The sequence below is a fragment of the Gymnoscopelus microlampas genome (assembly GCF_963454915.1).
Source record: "Gymnoscopelus microlampas genome assembly, chromosome: 15".
Taxonomy (NCBI): Eukaryota; Metazoa; Chordata; class Actinopteri; order Myctophiformes; family Myctophidae; genus Gymnoscopelus; species Gymnoscopelus microlampas.
The window spans coordinates 16,134,927-16,153,486 of record NC_139952.1 but is presented as its reverse complement, the minus strand read 5'-3'; the positions used below and the strand labels follow the sequence as shown (position 1 = coordinate 16,153,486).

General features: G+C 45.9%; 2 protein-coding genes across 3 annotated transcripts in view; one reads left to right on the top strand and one right to left on the bottom strand.

Moving 5' to 3' along the window:
• Nucleotides 1-18,560, bottom strand: part of sdc2 (syndecan 2) — a 259,237-nt gene that overhangs the window by 118,716 nt on the left and 121,961 nt on the right. The window lies entirely within an intron of this gene.
• ext1c (exostoses (multiple) 1c) overlaps nt 1-18,560 on the top strand; it is a 128,715-nt gene that overhangs the window by 11,114 nt on the left and 99,041 nt on the right. For both annotated transcript variants that reach the window (XM_084081387.1, XM_084081386.1), the window contains one exon: nt 5,799-7,267. In XM_084081387.1, coding sequence (XP_083937513.1) covers nt 6,321-7,267 — 947 coding nt within the window. In that variant the 5' untranslated portion in view covers nt 5,799-6,320. The remainder of the gene's footprint in view (nt 1-5,798; nt 7,268-18,560) is intronic.

Below are 18,560 nucleotides of genomic sequence, written 5' to 3'. Positions count from 1 at the left end.
TGATAGGGGTCCGCGGGCAAATACATATAATTTTAGGGGTCCTTGACATGAAAAAGATTGAGCACCACTGATATAGAAACATACGTTTTTCAGAATACTGTTGAGATTTAGGAGACATGTAGAATCGGCTTCAGGTCTCAATGGGTTAATACAGTACACACATTATTTCACTGTGACTCCCACAAGTCTTTGTAGTATTTACATAATTTTCGCCCGTGGGCTCAGTTGTACTCCATAATTGAAACTTCCCAGAAGTTATGCCATATTTCGGGAGGAACAAAATCATCAAAGAGTTGTTGGTCTCCTTTCGGTTTTACCTGTCCTGTCTGCGATTCATTATTTGACGTGCTTGTCATCTGTCGTTCCCTGCTGAGGGATGAGACTAGCATAATTGAAAAGGGAAAAGTGGACGTAAAAAAAAAAAGGGTGCTTTCAAGTTGACAGTCAAATCCTTTGTGGAACGTAGATTAAAACTGAGGATTTTCTTGTGTAAACCCTTCGCTCTGGCTACTAGTGCAGAGTTTGAGAGGAAGGAACGAAGGAACTGAGGGAGGGAGGAGAGGAGATTTGATTTGATTTGATTGGGGGGAATGAAGGATAGAAAGTGGGGAGGCAGGAGTGAGGGAAGGAAAGAAAGAAAGGAAGGAAGGAAGGAAGGGAAAAAGAAGGACAGAAAGAAGCACCCTCTACCCTCTTCTCACCTTTCCTTGAACCCTGTCCTTCACCCCTTAAGGCTTGTCTATTCAACAGGCCCTATGGCCTTTTTCAAGCACTAGTCACCCAGGAATAATGATCCATCATTGATCCATGACTTACACACACAGGGGGCCCTAAGTGTGTGTGTGTGTGTGTGTGTGTGTGTGTGTGTGTGTGTGTGTGTGTGTGTGTGTGTGTGTGTGTGTGTGTGTGTGTGTGTGTGTGTGTGTGTGTGTGTGTGTGTGTGTGTGTGTGTGTGTGTGTGTGTGTGTGTGTGTGTGTGTGTGTGGTGGAAAAAGTACTCAAATTCTTTACTTAAGTAAAAGTACCAATACTGCAAAATAAAAATACTCTGTTACAAGTAAAAGTCCAGAATTCAAAATTGACTTGAGTAAAAGTACAGAAGTATTGGCATCAAAATGTACTTAAAGTACCAAAAGTAAAAGTACTAAAAGGTTTGAAAATAGCAGATCTACAAGCTCACAACGCGTCGCGAAGCGACGCGTTGTGAGCTTGTAGATCGGCTATTTTCAAATAGCCTATGTATAAAATAGGGCTAAAGTGGTTAATGTATGTTTTATAATATAATAATTTATATCTGAAAAGTAACTAGTAGCTAAAGTTCTCAAATAACTGTAGTGGAGTAAAAGTACAATATTTGCCTCTGAGATGTAGTGGAGTAGAAGTAAAAGTATTGGAAATTGGAAATACTCAAGTAAAGTACAAATACCTCAAACTTGTACTTAAGTAAATGTATTTAGTTACTTTCCACCACTGGTGTGTGTGTGTGTGTGTGTGTGTGTGTGTGTGTGCTTGTGCGTGTGTGTGTGTCACTTAATTTGCAGGTCTGTGGAAGTTGCCATGGGCCCCGGTCACGTTCAGACATGCCCTGCAGTTTCAGTGGCAACCATTCATCATTAATGCTGCTTCATGGTGCCCCAGGCCACATGGTGGCATGGCGGATGATGTCGCCTGGTACGGTTTGTTGTTATGTACTATATGGCAGACAGGAAGCAGACGTTGTACTGCTGGCTTTCATTGTCATAACAACAATACCGGAGAGAGCATGTTTGTGCATAAGCAAAATGTGCAGCCTGACAGCATATTGTATGTGTTAACCCCTTTCAACCTGGAATTTCCAGAAAATAGCAGATCTGTAAGCTCACAATGCATCGCATCAAGATGAGTTCACAAACGCGTCACGTTGTGGTATATTTTTTGCAGAATGTTCACCTATTTCCACCAAACGTTTGCCTATTATGTCAGCTGTAGTCTCGCGTAGCCAGACAACTGTCTCCGAATGCTATATAGAGTCTGGAACTACACCTCCCGAAATCCGAGAGAGGAAGGTAGCACTTCCGTTCACGAAAATATATTTAAAAAGATCATACATTTATTTATTTTTTACATTTCTGCTAAGCAGCACGCTATATATACTTAGATGATTTTGATTTATATTAGGATACATTTGCGCAACTTTAAAGACGAAACGGAAGTGGGGAGGAGGCTTCACATCCACTTTATATTTCAATCATGATCAGAGATTCCGAGTCCCAGACTGTATGACCAGAAACATTAGAAAATGATGGGAGGCAACAGTCTGGCCGCGCGAGACGTCAGCTATAACAGGTGGAAGTTGGTTTGTCCAATTTCAGATGAACATGACTTCTCGCTGGGAGCCGCAGTGGAGACAGTATAGACCGAGGGAAGGAAGTTGTGAGGGTTTTTTTTGAATAGGTGTGACAGTATGAAATAGCACGCTGTGAGTCGGACACAGAAATTATTTCCTCCTGCTCCAATTGCTGGTTTTATTGTTGTGGCAGTAATGGGGAAGAGGCTTCTGCGCACTTCAATCTATGTAAATATCCCCAGCAGCCAGTCAGCAGTTTCTCTTTTTTCTTTTGTTTATTTTGCAACGCACAATGGTGAGACGCTCGATAGAAAGGGGGCAATAAGGAATGCCGTCCGTGTGTCAAATGGGTTGGCGTTAGATGTCAGATAAGGAAACAGAATAAATTCCCCCATGCCCGTCTTCATTACTCGCGTCATAATGACGTCCTCCATCACTTTTCTATTACCCCCACAACCCCCCACCCCCAGCAATCATTACGCGCTATTGCCGGAATCACAAATCACACAGACACGAGCTTTAGATCCCCTCTTTCCTCTGTCGGATGACGATGGATGCCTTCAGCCGAGTGTATCCTGAGGAAGATTGAGTTTTAGTTCGGCGCGTTTGTGGCAAGGGATATAAAGCATGAAAGAAATAAAGGAAGGAAAATCAATGTCTTAACTAAAGCAGCGGGTGAATTATTGATGAGGGGTATGTAATGGGATCCCCAGTGTCTTTTTCAACACAACTTTAGTGGGCTTGCTGCTCATGCTGGTCCGGTAATAACCACAGGAGTAGAAGACAGTGGGGCTCCTGCCAAAAAAACAACAACAAAAAGGCAAAAGTCATAAAGATTATTTATTCATTATTCATTTAGTTGTCGAGAGCAGTGAAAAATATCTGCGTCTGCCACTGTGCTCACTGTGTTCACTCAATACAATACACCATTTCCATAAATGGCTGACATATTTTGAGATAAATGCATCATGAGATGTTGTTTTTCACACAGTACAAGCACCTACACTCTTGTACCCATGAATGTAAATATTAATGTTAAAAGCCAGAAGCCACGCAGTTCAAATGCAGACATAAACGTATACATCCTGCACAGTAAAATACTCAGCTTTAATTGTCCTAGCCAGGTCAAGACAGGTCTATTCCGATTTTTCATATTCCATCCTGAGGCCCGTTTAGAACATACGTCCCTCAAATCATGAATGTAGAGTCTGATTGCCGTGAAACTTTGCAGGCGAATTCCCACTGGGTGTAGGAAGAAATGCCATTGTGACATTTTTTCAAATCGGCCTCATGGTGGCGCTATAACCGGACGATTCACGTTTTGATCTATAACTGGCCTGATCGGCATGAAACTTTGCACGCACACTCCCGATAGGCCAAGGAAAAACCTCTGCCCCAAATATTTCACATTGGCATGTTATAGCGCCACCATGAGGCAGATGTTTTAGTCATAACTCTTGAACGGTAGGTCATACAATCCAAATTATTTTCCCCTTGGATTCCTTGGATCATTACGGGACTCTCAAAATAAGCCACGCCCATATCCACGCCCGTTTTTGTGAAGTTTTCAGTTGTCTTTGCACTTTTTTGCAAGTTTTGCTACTCCTCTGATTTTGTCCAAACCTCACCCAAATTGATACACATTATCTCCGTAGTCATGTGATCTTTCAGATGCTATTCCGATTGACTACGATTGGCTTTCAAAGTTAGCTGGACGGGCCGTTTTGCACGACATGCTACAAGCACCGCTGGACCGACTTTTCCCCCTAGATTCCTTGAGAGACATGAGGCTGATCTGATCTTACAGTGTGCTTTCTTCAAAACACACCTTTTGCTACTACCCATTACACATTTCCAAATGTTCTCCTCATATTTTTTTCCCAGACTCACTCGGGTTGCCTGCCTAACTCTGAGATTGTACTCTGAGATTGTACAAATTGACTCGTTCAATAAACTAAAATAGGATTTTACTTGTGTGCAGTCAGTGTGATGGAGAAATGCGTCATTGCGAAGTTTACCCACATCACCTGTGTGGCTTTATTTAAATGTATTTTGTATTGCGAGCAGAAAATGCAAGCATCACTTCTATTTGACTGGAAGGGACGCAGAGATGAGGAATGTGAAACAGAGGTAAAGAGAGAGAGAGAGAGAGAGGGAAAAAGGAAAAGAGAGAGAGGGCAGGTGAGACCTGAAAGCTGCCTTTGTGTGGTGGCTGGCAGTCGGAACACTGGCCTTCACTGTGAGGTGTTCTTCACATGCACGCACGTACATGCACACACACACACACAGCCGTTGGGGAGTTATGGGGGATGCTTGGCATGAAAATACGGGGTTGAAAAACTGTTGCATGTTTTGAAATATAACAGAAAATACCTTCTCCCGCTCTCTGCAGATTAACGGTCATTTTCGGCGCATAAAGTGGCTCTGTTTTGCCGCCACTTTCCGAATCCCCATTTCAGATACTAAACGCTCCCTTATTTTCTCCTCCACTGCTCCTCAACTGTATCTGGCTCTGTTTAACTGGAGCTTGAAGAGCAAGATAATATCTGGCCTCGTACGCTGCTTCAGGTTGGCCATGCTAAAACAAAATGCTCTTCAGCAAGTAGACGTCAATGTACAATATCAAGGAGCATACAAGCCTTCAATTACATGTTCAAGAACTCACACATCCCATCAGACAGTTATCATTGCCGGAATTTCCTTCCTCAGTATTAAGTAAACGTGTTAACATGTAGAAAGTCAGTTCTGTAAAAAAAAAAAGAAAGAAAAAAAGTTAATCAAAGACTTTGAAATAGTATCAAACGTTGCCTTATAATTGTTTGAGTACCTTTAAGAAAAGGTGGATAGCTTATTTTTGGAGAAAATCTGAGAGTGTAGTAGATACAGTAGAGATGGTGCATTTCCACAAGTACACATAATTTAAGACGAAGGTGAAAGGTGTTTTTAAGAGAAAGTGTGTTTTTCAACAAAAAAATGGAAAGTGGAAAAGTATTTCTTTTCCAGTTTCAATTTCTAAACCGCTAGTCAGTGAAACTGTGCTGACTGTACTTTAATCCTCTGTGTGTGTGTGTGTGTGTGTGTGCGCGCGCACGTGTGTGTGTGTGTGTGTGTGTGTGTGTGTGCGTGTGTGTGTGTGTGTGGGTGTGTGTGTGTGTGTCTTTGCAGTATGTGTTTGTGTGTGTTAGATTTCGAGTGAGTGTTTTGTACTGTCTTCTGTGAGCCGGGTTTCAGATTGTGCTGTGTTGTATATCTCAATCCATACGGTCTTAGGAATATACAGCTATCCAAACAAAAGCACATACTCTCAGCTTCATAAAAATGCTTGTCAGGGCATCACTTGAGACGCTCGTTTATTCCTTGTATTTTTCTCACGACTAGCGATCCAAGTGTGCCTTTGTGCCGACGTCTGTTGTGGAGCTATGGCGCTGGCTGTGTGTACTGATGTTTCTCTTGTTTGTTTACTTTTCACTAGGAGGGGGCCTCGGCAGGCGTGCTGGGTGCCATGAGGCAGCGAGCTGGGTCTGAGAGAGAGGAGAAATCGCCCTTCATCATCCTCGACGAAAGCCTGGCAGCGGGAGAAGCGCGCACAGCAGCAGCAGCAGGAGCGGCGGCAGAGACGGGCTAACGCACATATATCTGAGAGCGAGCAAGAGAGAGAGAGAGAGAGAGAGAGAGAGAGAACAGATGGGGAGAGAGGGAGCGAAAGTGTGAGAGTGTGGAATCTGTTTTTCTCAAGGCTGCCTTGGCACTCGATGGCCAACTGGACCGTGCTGCACTTTGGGGCAGTGATGTCCAAGTTGACTTGTTGTCCGAAATTAGATCCCCCGTGTTAGACGCTACGAGTCGCTCACCCACCCCCTCCCCCCTGTGAGGCCAGAGCGCTGAGGGGCAGAGGAAGAGAGGGACTGAGAAATAAAGAGACAGATAGAGAGAGAGAGATAGCGGGGGAAAGTGAGAGAGAGAGAGAGAGAGAGAGAGACTGTGACAGGCCCCCATGCAGGCACGTAAGAAGTATGTTCTGCTGGGACTGTGCGCGTGCTGCTGGCTGCTCCTGTTCTACTGGGGCGGGGGCGTCCAGGTGCGTCTGCTCCACCTGCTGACGCGCCACCGGGGCGAGGTGGTCCGCCCCTGGCCCAACTGGACCGACCGGGCCTTCCTGCCCCGCTACGCCCACCTGGACGAGCTCCAGACGGACCCGGGCGCGGCGGAGACGCCGCGGCAGCGGCACCAGGCCTGGTCGAGCGTCTACAAAGACAGCCACTGTCGCATGGACACGTGCTTCGACTTCGCGCGGTGCCGCCGGAGAGGCCGCGACGGCTTCCGGGTGTACGTGTACCCGGCGGAGAAGAACGACCGCGTGTCGGAGAGCTACCGGAAGATACTGACCTCCATAGGCGAGTCGCGGTATTACACGGCGGACCCGCGCGAGGCGTGCCTGTTTGTGCTCGGGATCGACACGCTCGACAGGGACCAGCTCTCGGGGCAGTTCGTGCCCAACGTGGACGAGCGGATCCGCGGCTACCCGCTGTGGAACGACGGGCGGAACCACCTCATCTTCAACCTGTACTCGGGCACCTGGCCCAACTACACCGAGGACCTGGGCTTCGACATCGGCCAGGCCATGCTGGCCAAGGCCAGCCTGAACACGGAGCACTTCAGGCCGGGCTTCGACGTCTCCATCCCGCTGTTCTCCAAGGAGCACCCGCAGAAGGGCGGCGAGCGGGGCTGGCTGGTGCGGAACACGGTCCCGCCGCGCAGGAAGTACCTGCTCATGTTCAAAGGGAAGCGCTACTTGACGGGCATCGGCTCGGACACGCGCAACGCGCTCCACCACATCCACAACGGCAAGGACATCGTCTCCTTGACGACGTGCCGCCACGGGAAGGACTGGGAGAAGCACAAGGACGCCCGCTGCGACCACGACAACATGGAATACGAGAGGTAAGATGGGGGGGAGGGGTGCGGGCTTCACATGGGGGGGTATTAAAGGAGTAGTTCACTCGAAATAATTCTTATTTTCTATCAATTGCACAATTTGATAACCGGCGGTCTCTCCGGGAGGAGACACAAAGGAGACTCTTTGTGTCTCCTCCCGGAGAGACCGCCGGTTATCAAGTCATTGGCTTAAGAATGCGATTAAAACGAAAAAATCTATTGATAGGAAATAAGTCATTTTTTGGGCGAACTACTCCTTTAACGAGGTGAGGTTAAGGCGAGAGGTGACACGGGGGTCAACGCAGATCTCAGAGAGATTTATAGGAAGTGGTATCACACAGGAGCACTGGCTTCTCTCGTTTATCAAAACAGCCATCTTGTTTTGCTTTTATTGGGTTCTCTTTTGGAATTTACAGAGCATTTTATTGGTCCCCTTACATGTTGCATGCTGACTTTCTCTCTATGTAAGGTCAATGGTAGCTTTTGTGCCCTACTGGTTATTTCCCCCCCTCTCTCTCTCTCTCTCTCTTTCTCTCTCTCTCTCATAGCCGTACAAATTAACCGTTTGCTTTTATGGCGGTTGGCAGTTGCTTTACAAGATGAAAGACTTCAGACTAACCGAACTCTTTGGAATTTTAGATCTGGTTCGCATTTACCAACAAGGCTCCTATGTTTATGTGATGAGTACACAGCACAAAGTTCTGTTAGGACAGAGTTGTAACGCGCTTCAGCTTCTATAATAACTGTGACCTCAAGAGCTTACGTAACCTAGGGTAGCAAATTAATCTTATTGTGTTGGACACGTTGGTTCATTTCGGGCACAAGGGAAAATGTCATTCTCACGATTATACGTCAGGTCAGTTAAGGTCAGGTTTACCACTACATCAACTTGTGTCATGATGCTATTCACAATGTTTTTACACAGCGTCGACAATATTCCATCGCGTTCGCCTCGTTTATACGTGTCACGCGCCGAAAAATAACCGATCTGCAAGCTTACGACAGGACGCGTTGTGCTATTTTCGGCGCACAACAACCAGTAAAACATAATATAAAACAGGCTTTTTAGATTCTTCCTTGTTTTTTCCTTCTTTTCTCACTCATGCCGAATTGGCTGGCAAAGCTCCTATACCGCGAAGACAGACAGAGAGCTAGATAGACTGACAGAAGGGCACAGATGTTCACGGAGAGAGAGAGGAGGAGGGGATGAGGTTCCGTGAAACAAAAGAAGAAGAGAAGCTTATGAGCTGTCTGTTGCATTATGACGACTCTCCTCTGAAGGACTAATGAAATGGGACCGCGGGCCAATTTTCTCTGAAGCATCACACAGTAGCTATAAGATTGCCTTTGTAACCGCTGTGATCCAATATACCTTCTGGGAAACTTCTGGGCCTTGTTGAGCAAATAAAGGGGTTCTATTGGCTGCTGCAGTAAAAACTTGGGTCAAACCCAGTCCTACAGAGAATATGGATTTATACACAGCTGATATTACTTCAAATCACTTAACCCATTCAAGCCGGGAACGCATCTGTGTCATTTTTAGATTTCTTTGGCTATTCAAAAAATAGCAGATCTACAAGCTCATAGCGCGGCACCGAGTGCCGCGCTATGAGCTTGTAGATCTGCTATTTTTTGATTTTTTTTTTTTTCTGGAAATATTGTGGAAACTTTGTGCAAATCTTTGAATATGTATATTTTTAAAGCAAACATTTTTAACTCAAATCTTTGCTTCTGGGGGGAGTCTACAAATGTCTTATATTTTATTATATCAGTGGTTCTTCATGTCAAGGACCCCCAAAATTATATGAATTTTGGCCGCGGACCCCCATCTCAAAATATTTTGTTCCGGGGACCCCCCAGAAGTTGTAACATGATTTAAAAATGTTCGCTTAAAGAAAATATATATATTAAAAGATTTGCACATTATTTTCACGATTTTTTCAAAAATAGCCCAAAGAAATCTTAAAATGCCACGCCGATGCGTTCCCGGTCTTAAAGGGTTAACAGTACTTTGCTGCATAATGCCTCGGGAGCCTAAATTATCCGAGTAGTAGCTCTGAAAACTTGCTGATCTGCACTGAGCCGTGCCGCCCAACCCCCCCCCCCTGTTGTGCTGCGTTACTTTTTGACTCCATCTGGAGGCTTATAAGGTTCAAACGCTTTTAAAAAAAAAAAAAAAATTCTTCACAATTCCTTGTTCTTGGTTTGGTGGAGCTGATAGAACTTCACTGGCATGAGAGTGAAAGTAACTGATTAGTCCAAAACAAAACGTCCACAGTCTCGCAGTCAGGGTGGCGGTGCTGTCCCAGCCAGATTCGGAACAGAGGAATTACAACAGAGCGGTTCTGAACCTCACACACACACACACACACACAGTGTGTGAGGTGTTTCAAAGTGGAGTCTGTCCCAGGTATGACTAGTTAGTTAGGCAGTGGCTCCAATCAGTGTTGCCAGATTCTGTGCGAGAAACAAGCAACCAGGTCTAGGAAAACCAGCCCAAAAGAAGCGACTAATGGGCCACACGAGCACTTTAACATACGCATCAGCTATTTGAAAATGGCAGATCTACAAGCTCACAACGCGTCGCGACGCGTTGTGAGCTTGTAGATCGGCTATTTTCGAATAAAATCTTGCGGGGACATTATAATAAGCAGATCTGGCAACCGTGGCTCCAATCCAAGAGCAGCGCCATAGCTATATGGTTATTATAGCTAGCTAACCTTACGCTTGTTTACATTGGGCCGGCCAGCCAAAGGGGGGATGAAGTTGAGTCCACGCTCAACACTGTATGAATGAGCTCATTTATTCCACACACACAAGTCTGCTACTCAGACACCCGGGTGGGCAGGGGGGGCGAGGGGCGAGGAGCAGGAGGGAGGGAGGGAGAGAGAGAGAGGGAGAAACTGGGGGGGTCCCACGCAGTATTTAGTGGTAGATTGGGGATATGGCAGCGTCTAAGGGTGTGAATGGGGGGAAATGACGCAGTGTCATAACAAACGGAATAACACAAAAAGTGTCCCCTCTCTCTCTCTCTCTCTCTCTGCACCCCCCAACCCCCCCCCCCCCTTCCCGCGCCTTTCGTTCTTTCTGTCGCCTGGTGTTAGAAACGGGGGGTCTTTGGAAGGAGAGGTGTGAAAAGGAGGGATTGGAGGAGGAGGGGTGCAGGAGAGAGGGAGGAAACGGTGGGAGGGAGGGATGTTGAGACGTTGGGGGGTACGTTCACCTCTGTACCCCGCACTCCCCCCCCCCCCTCCCTCCCTCCCTCGCTGGGGAGAGAAGCTGGGGATTTCACAGAGGATAACATGAGAACCGTGGAGAAGCTGGAGAGCGAAAATGAAAGCATGAATGAATAAAATGAACGACAGTAAAACCCGCTTCTTGAGCTGTTGTTGTCCCGACCCGGCAACACTCGCAGGCCTGCTGTGTGTGCGTGTGTGTGTGTGCGTGTGCGTGTGCGCGTGTGTGTGTGTGTGTGTGTGTGTGTGTGTGTGTGTGTGTGTGTGTGTGTGTGTGTGTGTGTGTGTGTGTGTGTGTGTGTGTGTGTGTGTGTGTGTGTGTGTGTGTGTGTGTGTGTGTGTGTGTGTGTGTGTGTGTGTGTCATGATCAGGGAGCCTCTTGTCGGGTTAATGAGCCCATGCATGTGGTACACGCGGGCAGATTAGCCCCGAGGGACCTGGACAAGACAGCGGCTGTCTTAAGGAGGTGGATACAAGAGAGAGAACGATGGGGAACCAGTTGCAATAGGAGGAGATAGGATATGGAGTGTGTGTGTGTGTGTGCGTGTGTGTGTGTGTGTGTGTGTGTGTGTGTGTGTGTGTGGTACAAATGTCCCCACAAGTATAGCAGAATGTGAGATATAGACAATTTTCCTGGTTCTCGCAAGAATAATGTTTGGTTAAAAATATTTTTTTTGCGTTAAGTGTACAATTTGGAAAAGATTCCGGCTGGGATTAGGCATTTACAGGTTAGGATTAGGGGTTAAGGTTGGAGTTAGGCCTGATTTTGACTTAGTTGCGCATCAGTGTCGCGCACCAGAAATAGCAGATCTGCAAACTCGCAACACGTCGCGCTGCATGTGAACTCGTAGATCTGCTGTTTTCGGCTTTATAGGTTCAGGGTTGAAAATGGCGAAAGAAATTGTAAAATGGCATGATAAAATAGGCGTCCTAAAATGCTACGTGCATGTTTCTAATTACTAAACTTGCGAGGACAAGCACAGTAATAAAAGAACATGCACATGATGGGATGGACAGCAGGAGGTAAGCAAATAGAGAGGCCGGCTGCAGAGAGAGAGAGAGAGAGAGAGAGAGACCCAAAAAGTGAAACAGAGGACAGCGAGATAGTAAAGGGCTTGGCACCCGAGGCCAGGGTTGCCAGATCTGCTTATTATAATTCCCCCGCAAGATTTTATTTGAAAATAGCCGATCTACAAGCTCACAACGCGTCGCATCGCGACGCGTTGTGAGCTTGTAGATCGGCTATTTTCAAATAGCTGATGCATATGTTAAAGTGCTCATGTGTGCCCATAGTCGCTTCTTTTGGGCTGGTTTTCCTAGACCTGGCTGCTTGTTTCTCTCACAGAATCTGGCAACGCTGCCCGAGGCAGGGAGAGCAGCGAGACAGAAGGCTAAGAATAAAGAAAAGAGAGACCCCCCCCCCCAAAAAAAAAAACCCCAAAAAAACAGAGGGAGACTGCAGGCAATATAGGGGACTGAAAGAGAGAATGAGATGGGGGGGGGGGGCGGGGGGGTTAGAGAGAGAGAGAGGGAGAGAGATAGAGAGAAAGGGAACTGGACGACACAGGGGATACTTGAGGCGAGGGAGAGGCTGCAGTGGTGCAGCCTAATGGCCTAGTTTCCTCCTCCACTTTGGAGAGTTCTCTTAGAAAGCGGAGGGAAAATGTGCATTGTACAGTGAATGTAAATGAGGGAGCGTGTGAAAGGAGACAGAGGAGTAAGGAGGACAGGGAGATTCAGGGGAGACGCACACACACGCACACACACACACACACACACACACACACACACACACACACACACACACACACACACACACACACACACACACACACACACACACACACACACACACACACACACACACACACAACTAAGTACATTTACTCAAGTACTGTACTTACAGTAAGTACAATTTTGAGGTATTTGTACTTTACTTGAGTATTTCCAATTTTCTGTACTTTTACTTCTACTCCACTGCATCTCAGAGGCAAATATTGTACTTTTACTCCACTACAATTATTTGACAACTTTAGTTACTAGTTACTTTGCAGATTATTACATTATAAAACATACATTAACCACTTTAGTCCTATTCTATACCTAGGGTATTTGAAAATAGCCGATATACAAGCTCACAACGCGTCACATAGCGACGCGTTGTGACCTTGTAGACCTGCTATTTTCAAACTTTTCTGTACTTTTACTTTAAGTACATTTTGACACCTGACTTTTACTTGTAACAGAGTACTTCTGCATTTCAGTATTGATACTTTTACTTAAGTAAAGAATTTGAGTACTTTTTCCACCACTGCACACACACACACGCACACACGCACGCACGCACACACGCACGCACGCACGCACGCACACACACACACACACACACACACAAACACGCACGCACACACGCACGCACGCGCGCGCGCGCGCGCACACACACACACACACACACACACACACACACACACACACACACACACACACACACACACACACACACACACACACACACACACACACACACACACACACACACACACACACACACACACACACAATAGTGAAATGGCAAAGAGTCTCGGGGGCGAGGAAGGAAGGGATAATGTACACGTAGGCCCCAACATTATAATCCTCAGAGTTCTAATGGCTAATTTATACTCCACCGTACCAAGTCTAAATCGGGCTTAACTCTCGTAATTTACATAATACCACATTTTCCTAATGTCATTAAATGTCGATAGCACAGTTTAGCCGTGAAAACACCCTGCAGAATTCCACTGAGTTTCTGCACATCCTCAGCGGAAAACCCCCTGAAAGAACCAGAAAATGCAGGCCAGGGATGGAGGGAGGGACAGACAGACAGACAGACAGACAGACAGCAGTGGTGGAAAAAGACAAGTACTCAAATGTTTTACTTAAGTAAAAGTATCAATACGGCAATGTAGAAGTACAGAATTCTAAATTTACTTGAGTAAAAGTACAAAAGTATTGTTATCAAAATGTACTTAAAGTACCCAAAGTAAAAGTACTAAAATGTTTGAAAATAGCAGATCTACAAACTCGTGACTCGCGATGCGACGCGTTGTGAGCTTGTATATGTAATATTTTCAAATTGCCTAGGTATAGAATAGGACCAAAGTGGTTAATGTATGTTTTATAATGTAATAATTTATATCTGCAAAGTAACTAGTAACTAAAGCTTTCAAATAATTGTAGTGGAGTAAAAGTACAATATTTGCCTCTGAGATGTAGTGGAGTAAAAGTAAAAGTATAGACAATAGGAAATACTCCAGTAAAGTAAAAGTACCTCAAAATTGTACTTATATTATGGATTATGAGGTTATAAGTCGGTTATTCGTTCTAAACATCGGTTTCAATATATTTTCAGTTAATTGCCCAGGCCTAATTTGGAGACAATTTGGGGAGCGACTGAGACGCATCTTGGCATGAGGAGAGGCGGGGGGTGGGGTGGGGGTGTACAGTAAATGGCAAAACAGTGTACCTGTTGGCTTAAAGCGTCGCTATGGTAACGGCCTTGTCGTCTGATGGCTGGTGTCAGGGTTGCAGGTCATTATTCATGACCCTTCTGGAGTGAAGGGGGAGAGAGAGAGAGAGAGAGAGATGGGTGCAGTGTTTCTCAATCTTTTTCATGTCAAGGACCCCCAAATGATATGCATTTGGCCGAGGACACCCATCTGAAAATATTTTGTGCCAGGGACCCCGTACAAGATTTGTGTTCTAGATGTTCTAGATTATTTGAAAATAGCAGATGTACAAGCTCACAAGGCATTGCATCGCGACACACAGTCGCGATGCAACTGTGCAAAGAGAGATGATTGGAGGGTGTCAGTCAGATGGAGAGGATGAAGAGAAAGAAAGAGAAGGAATTGAGGTTTTTGGAAAAGTGACAAAAATAACTTTGTGTGGTATGTCGGCACCACAGATCATTGGTTGTACAGCAGTGGTTATCAACGTGTGGGCCAGAGTCCCCTGGGGGTCCTTGAGGGGGTTTCAGGGGTCTCCTGCTTTAACCCATTAAGACCTGAGGCGATTCTTAAAAATGTTTTCTAAATGTTTTCTAAAACTAAAACAGTTTTTTGAAAAAAATCAAACAAAAAAAAGAATCAAGCTTTTTCAAAAATAGCAGATCTACAAGCTCATAGCGCGGCACTCGGTGCCGCGCTATGAGCTTGTAGATCTGCTATTTTTGAATAGCCATAGAAATCTAAAGTGACACAGATGCGTTCCAGGTCTTAATGGGATAACTAGGCTCATAAATGATATTTAGAAACCAAATGGACCAATAACGCATGTCTGTAACTCTGAGAGTATACAAAGAGAACCAAATGGACCCGTATGGGTCCATTTGAGTCATTTGTACACTCTCAGAGTTTAGGATTTTACAGAATAGATTGGGGTCATACAGTTAAATTCTTTATTAAATGGGGTCAGTGGCCTGATGCATATCAAACTGGCCATCCTTGAAATAAAAAAATGTCGACACATTCCACTCAACCTTGCGGCTCCTGTTTGAAACCCACCAGGCGCGCAAAGCGAAAGCGCACGGACGCTGATTTTCTTCCGCTCCCCGTTAATGAATGCAGCCGTTCTCACCGGCCCGCTCAGGGACGCTCCACTCGCTGGTGTGAAGATTTGTATTTATTTTATTTCGCTCCGGGTGAAAAAAAAATAAGGTTTTTCTGCTCGTATTCTCATAGAAACGCATTGACCAGACGTCCCTGCTGTGGCCGGGGGTCGGTGAGAAGAGTCGCGCACAAACCTCCGTGCACAATAAAGCGCGTGAGCGAGCGATGCTTTTTTTTCGGTGGGTTCCCAGCGTTAGGGTGAAGAGGGTCCGTTCTTTGCAGGCCCATTTTTTTTTTTTTACACAGAGTTCAAGTAATGCTCGGGGTTTTGCTGTGCATCATGCACTCACAGGCAGTGTTGCCAGATTCTGTGAGAGAAACAAGCAACCAGGTCTAGGATTTTTTTGTTGTTGAAAATAGCAGATCTACAAGCTCACAACGCGTCGCGATGCGACGCGTTGTGAGCTTGTAGATCTGCTATTTTCAAATAAAATATTGCGGGGAAATTATAATGAGCAGATCTGGCAACCCTTCTCACAGGCTACACGATCAGAAATGTGCTCATGCCTAGGCGAGGCACTGTGTTGATTATTGTAATATGATGTTATGCCGCCGTATGCAAAATATGCAAATGCTGTTCCTCCAAGAGATATCGGCACAGCAGGGCAAAAGCACAATCAGCACAGGGCTCAGAAAACAACGTGCGCGTTAGGCACTGGCGCACGTTGGAGAAAGGCCTGAAGGCGGGTGTGCGCATGTGTGCGCTCCCCCACTTTTGTCTACTGTATGTGCCTGCCCACTTTGTGCGTGCGCGCGCGCGTGTGTGTGTGTGTGTGTGTGTGTGTGTGTGTGTGTGTGTGTGTGTCTATTTGTCTGTCAGCCACTTGTGTGTATTCTGTGTGTGTCTGTGTGAACATGTGTTAGAGACAAAGTTTTGGCAAGCCCAATAAGAAATGCTACACCCAGCTGTAATTAGGGCCTATGAAATTGTACCCCTGGAGATGCCGTGGTGTGTGTGTGTGTGTGTGTGTGTGTGTGTGTGTGTGTGTGTGTGTGTGTGTGTGTGTGTGTGTGTGTGTGTGTGTGTGTGCGTGTGCGCGTGCGCACGCGCTCGCACTTCTATATATGTGAGTGGGTGTGTGGTTTGTGTGGCTCGTATCCACTGTTTGTCTCCCTGTTTAGAATAGTCAGAAATGAGAGACGGCTTCAGAATTCCCATTCTCCTTTCTGGCTCTCGTGCATTCCCTCCTCCTCCTCCTCCTCCTCCTCCTCCTCCTTTCACTCTCTTTTTTTTCCTGGTTTCCAACCCTTTTCATTCTATCCCACACACACACCCCTTCTAACTCCCATCAGTATGGTCTGGGCTTTTGTCAAGTCAGGACAAATGTGTTTACAAAGCCATATTAAAAAATAAAAGTTTGGCATTCAGTATACTCAACTGAGCAAGATCAAAGTGTGTGTGTGTGTGTGTGTGTGTGCGCGCGCGTGCGTGCGTGTGCCTGTGCGTGTGTGAGAGCGCATGTGAGGGAGTGAGGACGTGTGTGTGCATGATTTTGTGTACTTAAGGTAATCACTTTGCTAACTTTCTCTCGCCCTACCTCTCTGTCGCAATTAACAGTCAGCACACCTCGCACAGCTGGTGGAAGTTGTGACATACGTTGTTTATTAACAGGCCACGCCCCTCTGCGAGCAACTTCTATGCGTAGTGTGTAGCAGTGCATTCTTTTATCTTACGTGCAACTCCGATTCACATCTACCTGTGTGCCCTCTATGACGTCGGTTCTCAAAGTGGGGTCGGGGGACCCCCAGCAGGAGTCCGTGGTGGGGGGGTTCCAGGGGGTCCCCAGCAAAATGTGTTAATATAGCGTTACAATGATTTGAGCCACTTTAACCTTTTATACTTTGGCTATTCAAAAATAGCAGATCTACACGCTCATAGCGCGGCACCGAGTGCCGCGCTATGAGCTTGTAGATCTGCTATTTTTGAAAAGTCGTGAACATTTGCGCAAACCTTTTGAATATATCTTTTTTTTTAAAGAAAACATTTGTAGCTCAAATCTTTGCTTCGGGGGGTCCCTGGAACGAAATATTTGAGATGGCGGCCAAGTACATATCATTTTGGGGGTCCTTGACATGAGAAAGTTTGAGAACCACTGCTCTATGACACCTGCCTCCCCTCTAGTTCCTGTATTTGTTGTCCGTTTTGCTAATCTATGCATTCCTGATCCCACTTGCTGTCACGGTCACGGCAGCATGATATAACTAGGAGAGTGACGACACTATTGCATAGACTCCCATTTTAAGCATGGAATGCGGAAATGCTCGTTCTATCCCCCCAATGAGGAAGTTCCAATGTTTGGAACTACAGGAGGCAACATCCCGCTTTTGCGGCGAGATCAAAGCGTGACGCAACTCTCTCTCTCTGCAACGCTGGGTCACGGACGGTCCTTCTGCACCCCCTACCCCTCCCCCACCCCTGTCACACCTCGTGGGTCCAGGGACTCTCAGGGTTCCCTAAGGGGGTTCCAAACGGACCCACACAGGTCTGTAACTCTGAGAGTATTCAAATGGAACCAAATGGACCCGTAAGGGTCCATTTGGTTCCATTTGAAAACTCTCAGCGTTATGGGAACCCTTGAAATTAAAATGTTTGAGAACCGACTGTTCTAATCTAATCTGAACGGCCTCAGGAGGAGAAAACGTAGCAGCCAGTCTTTATATCCAACCTGGTCTCATTTTCATAAACAAGCAAATATCCCCCGTACGTACACATTCACCTGCACGGGTCCTTCTACCACCCCATCTGTTGAAAAAGGGTTTCGACAGACATACAGTATGCCAGCCCCCCCCTCCATTATATTTCTTCTTATTCAGTTAAGATGTGTAGTTGCTGCAGCTGCTTTGTGAAATCACTGCAGCTGCAATCCCAGGCTTTCGCTACCCATCTGTCTGCTGGCTGACCTCTAATTGGTCATTGGTTACAGCTCTTGTATGTCAAAATATTTCCCGGTAATCGTTTGAAAATATTTTCCCTGTGCCCAAGACATCAGCTATGCTGTGCAATAGGATAAGCAGAGTAGGACACAAAACTACAAACCAACCAATGCCCTTCAGGCATGGCTGTTAGCCGTAAGCAGAACTTTAACCCATTAAGACCTGGAACGCATCTGTGTCACTTTAGATTTTTTTGGCTATTCAAAAATATCAGATCTACAAGCTCATAGCGCGGCACCGAGTGCCGCGCTATAAGCTTGTAGATCTGCTATTTTTGAAAAATCGCGAACATTTTCTTTTTAGATTTTTTTCAAAAAACTGTTAGACAAACATTTTTAAGAGCCGCCTCAGGTGTTAATGGGTTAAAAAAAGATTTGAAGATTACTTTAACTCGGATATAAGAGATAGAGATAAGTGGTGCTGCGTTATGCTGACGTGACAGATTAGATCGGATAAGATCACCTTTATTGATCCCGGGAG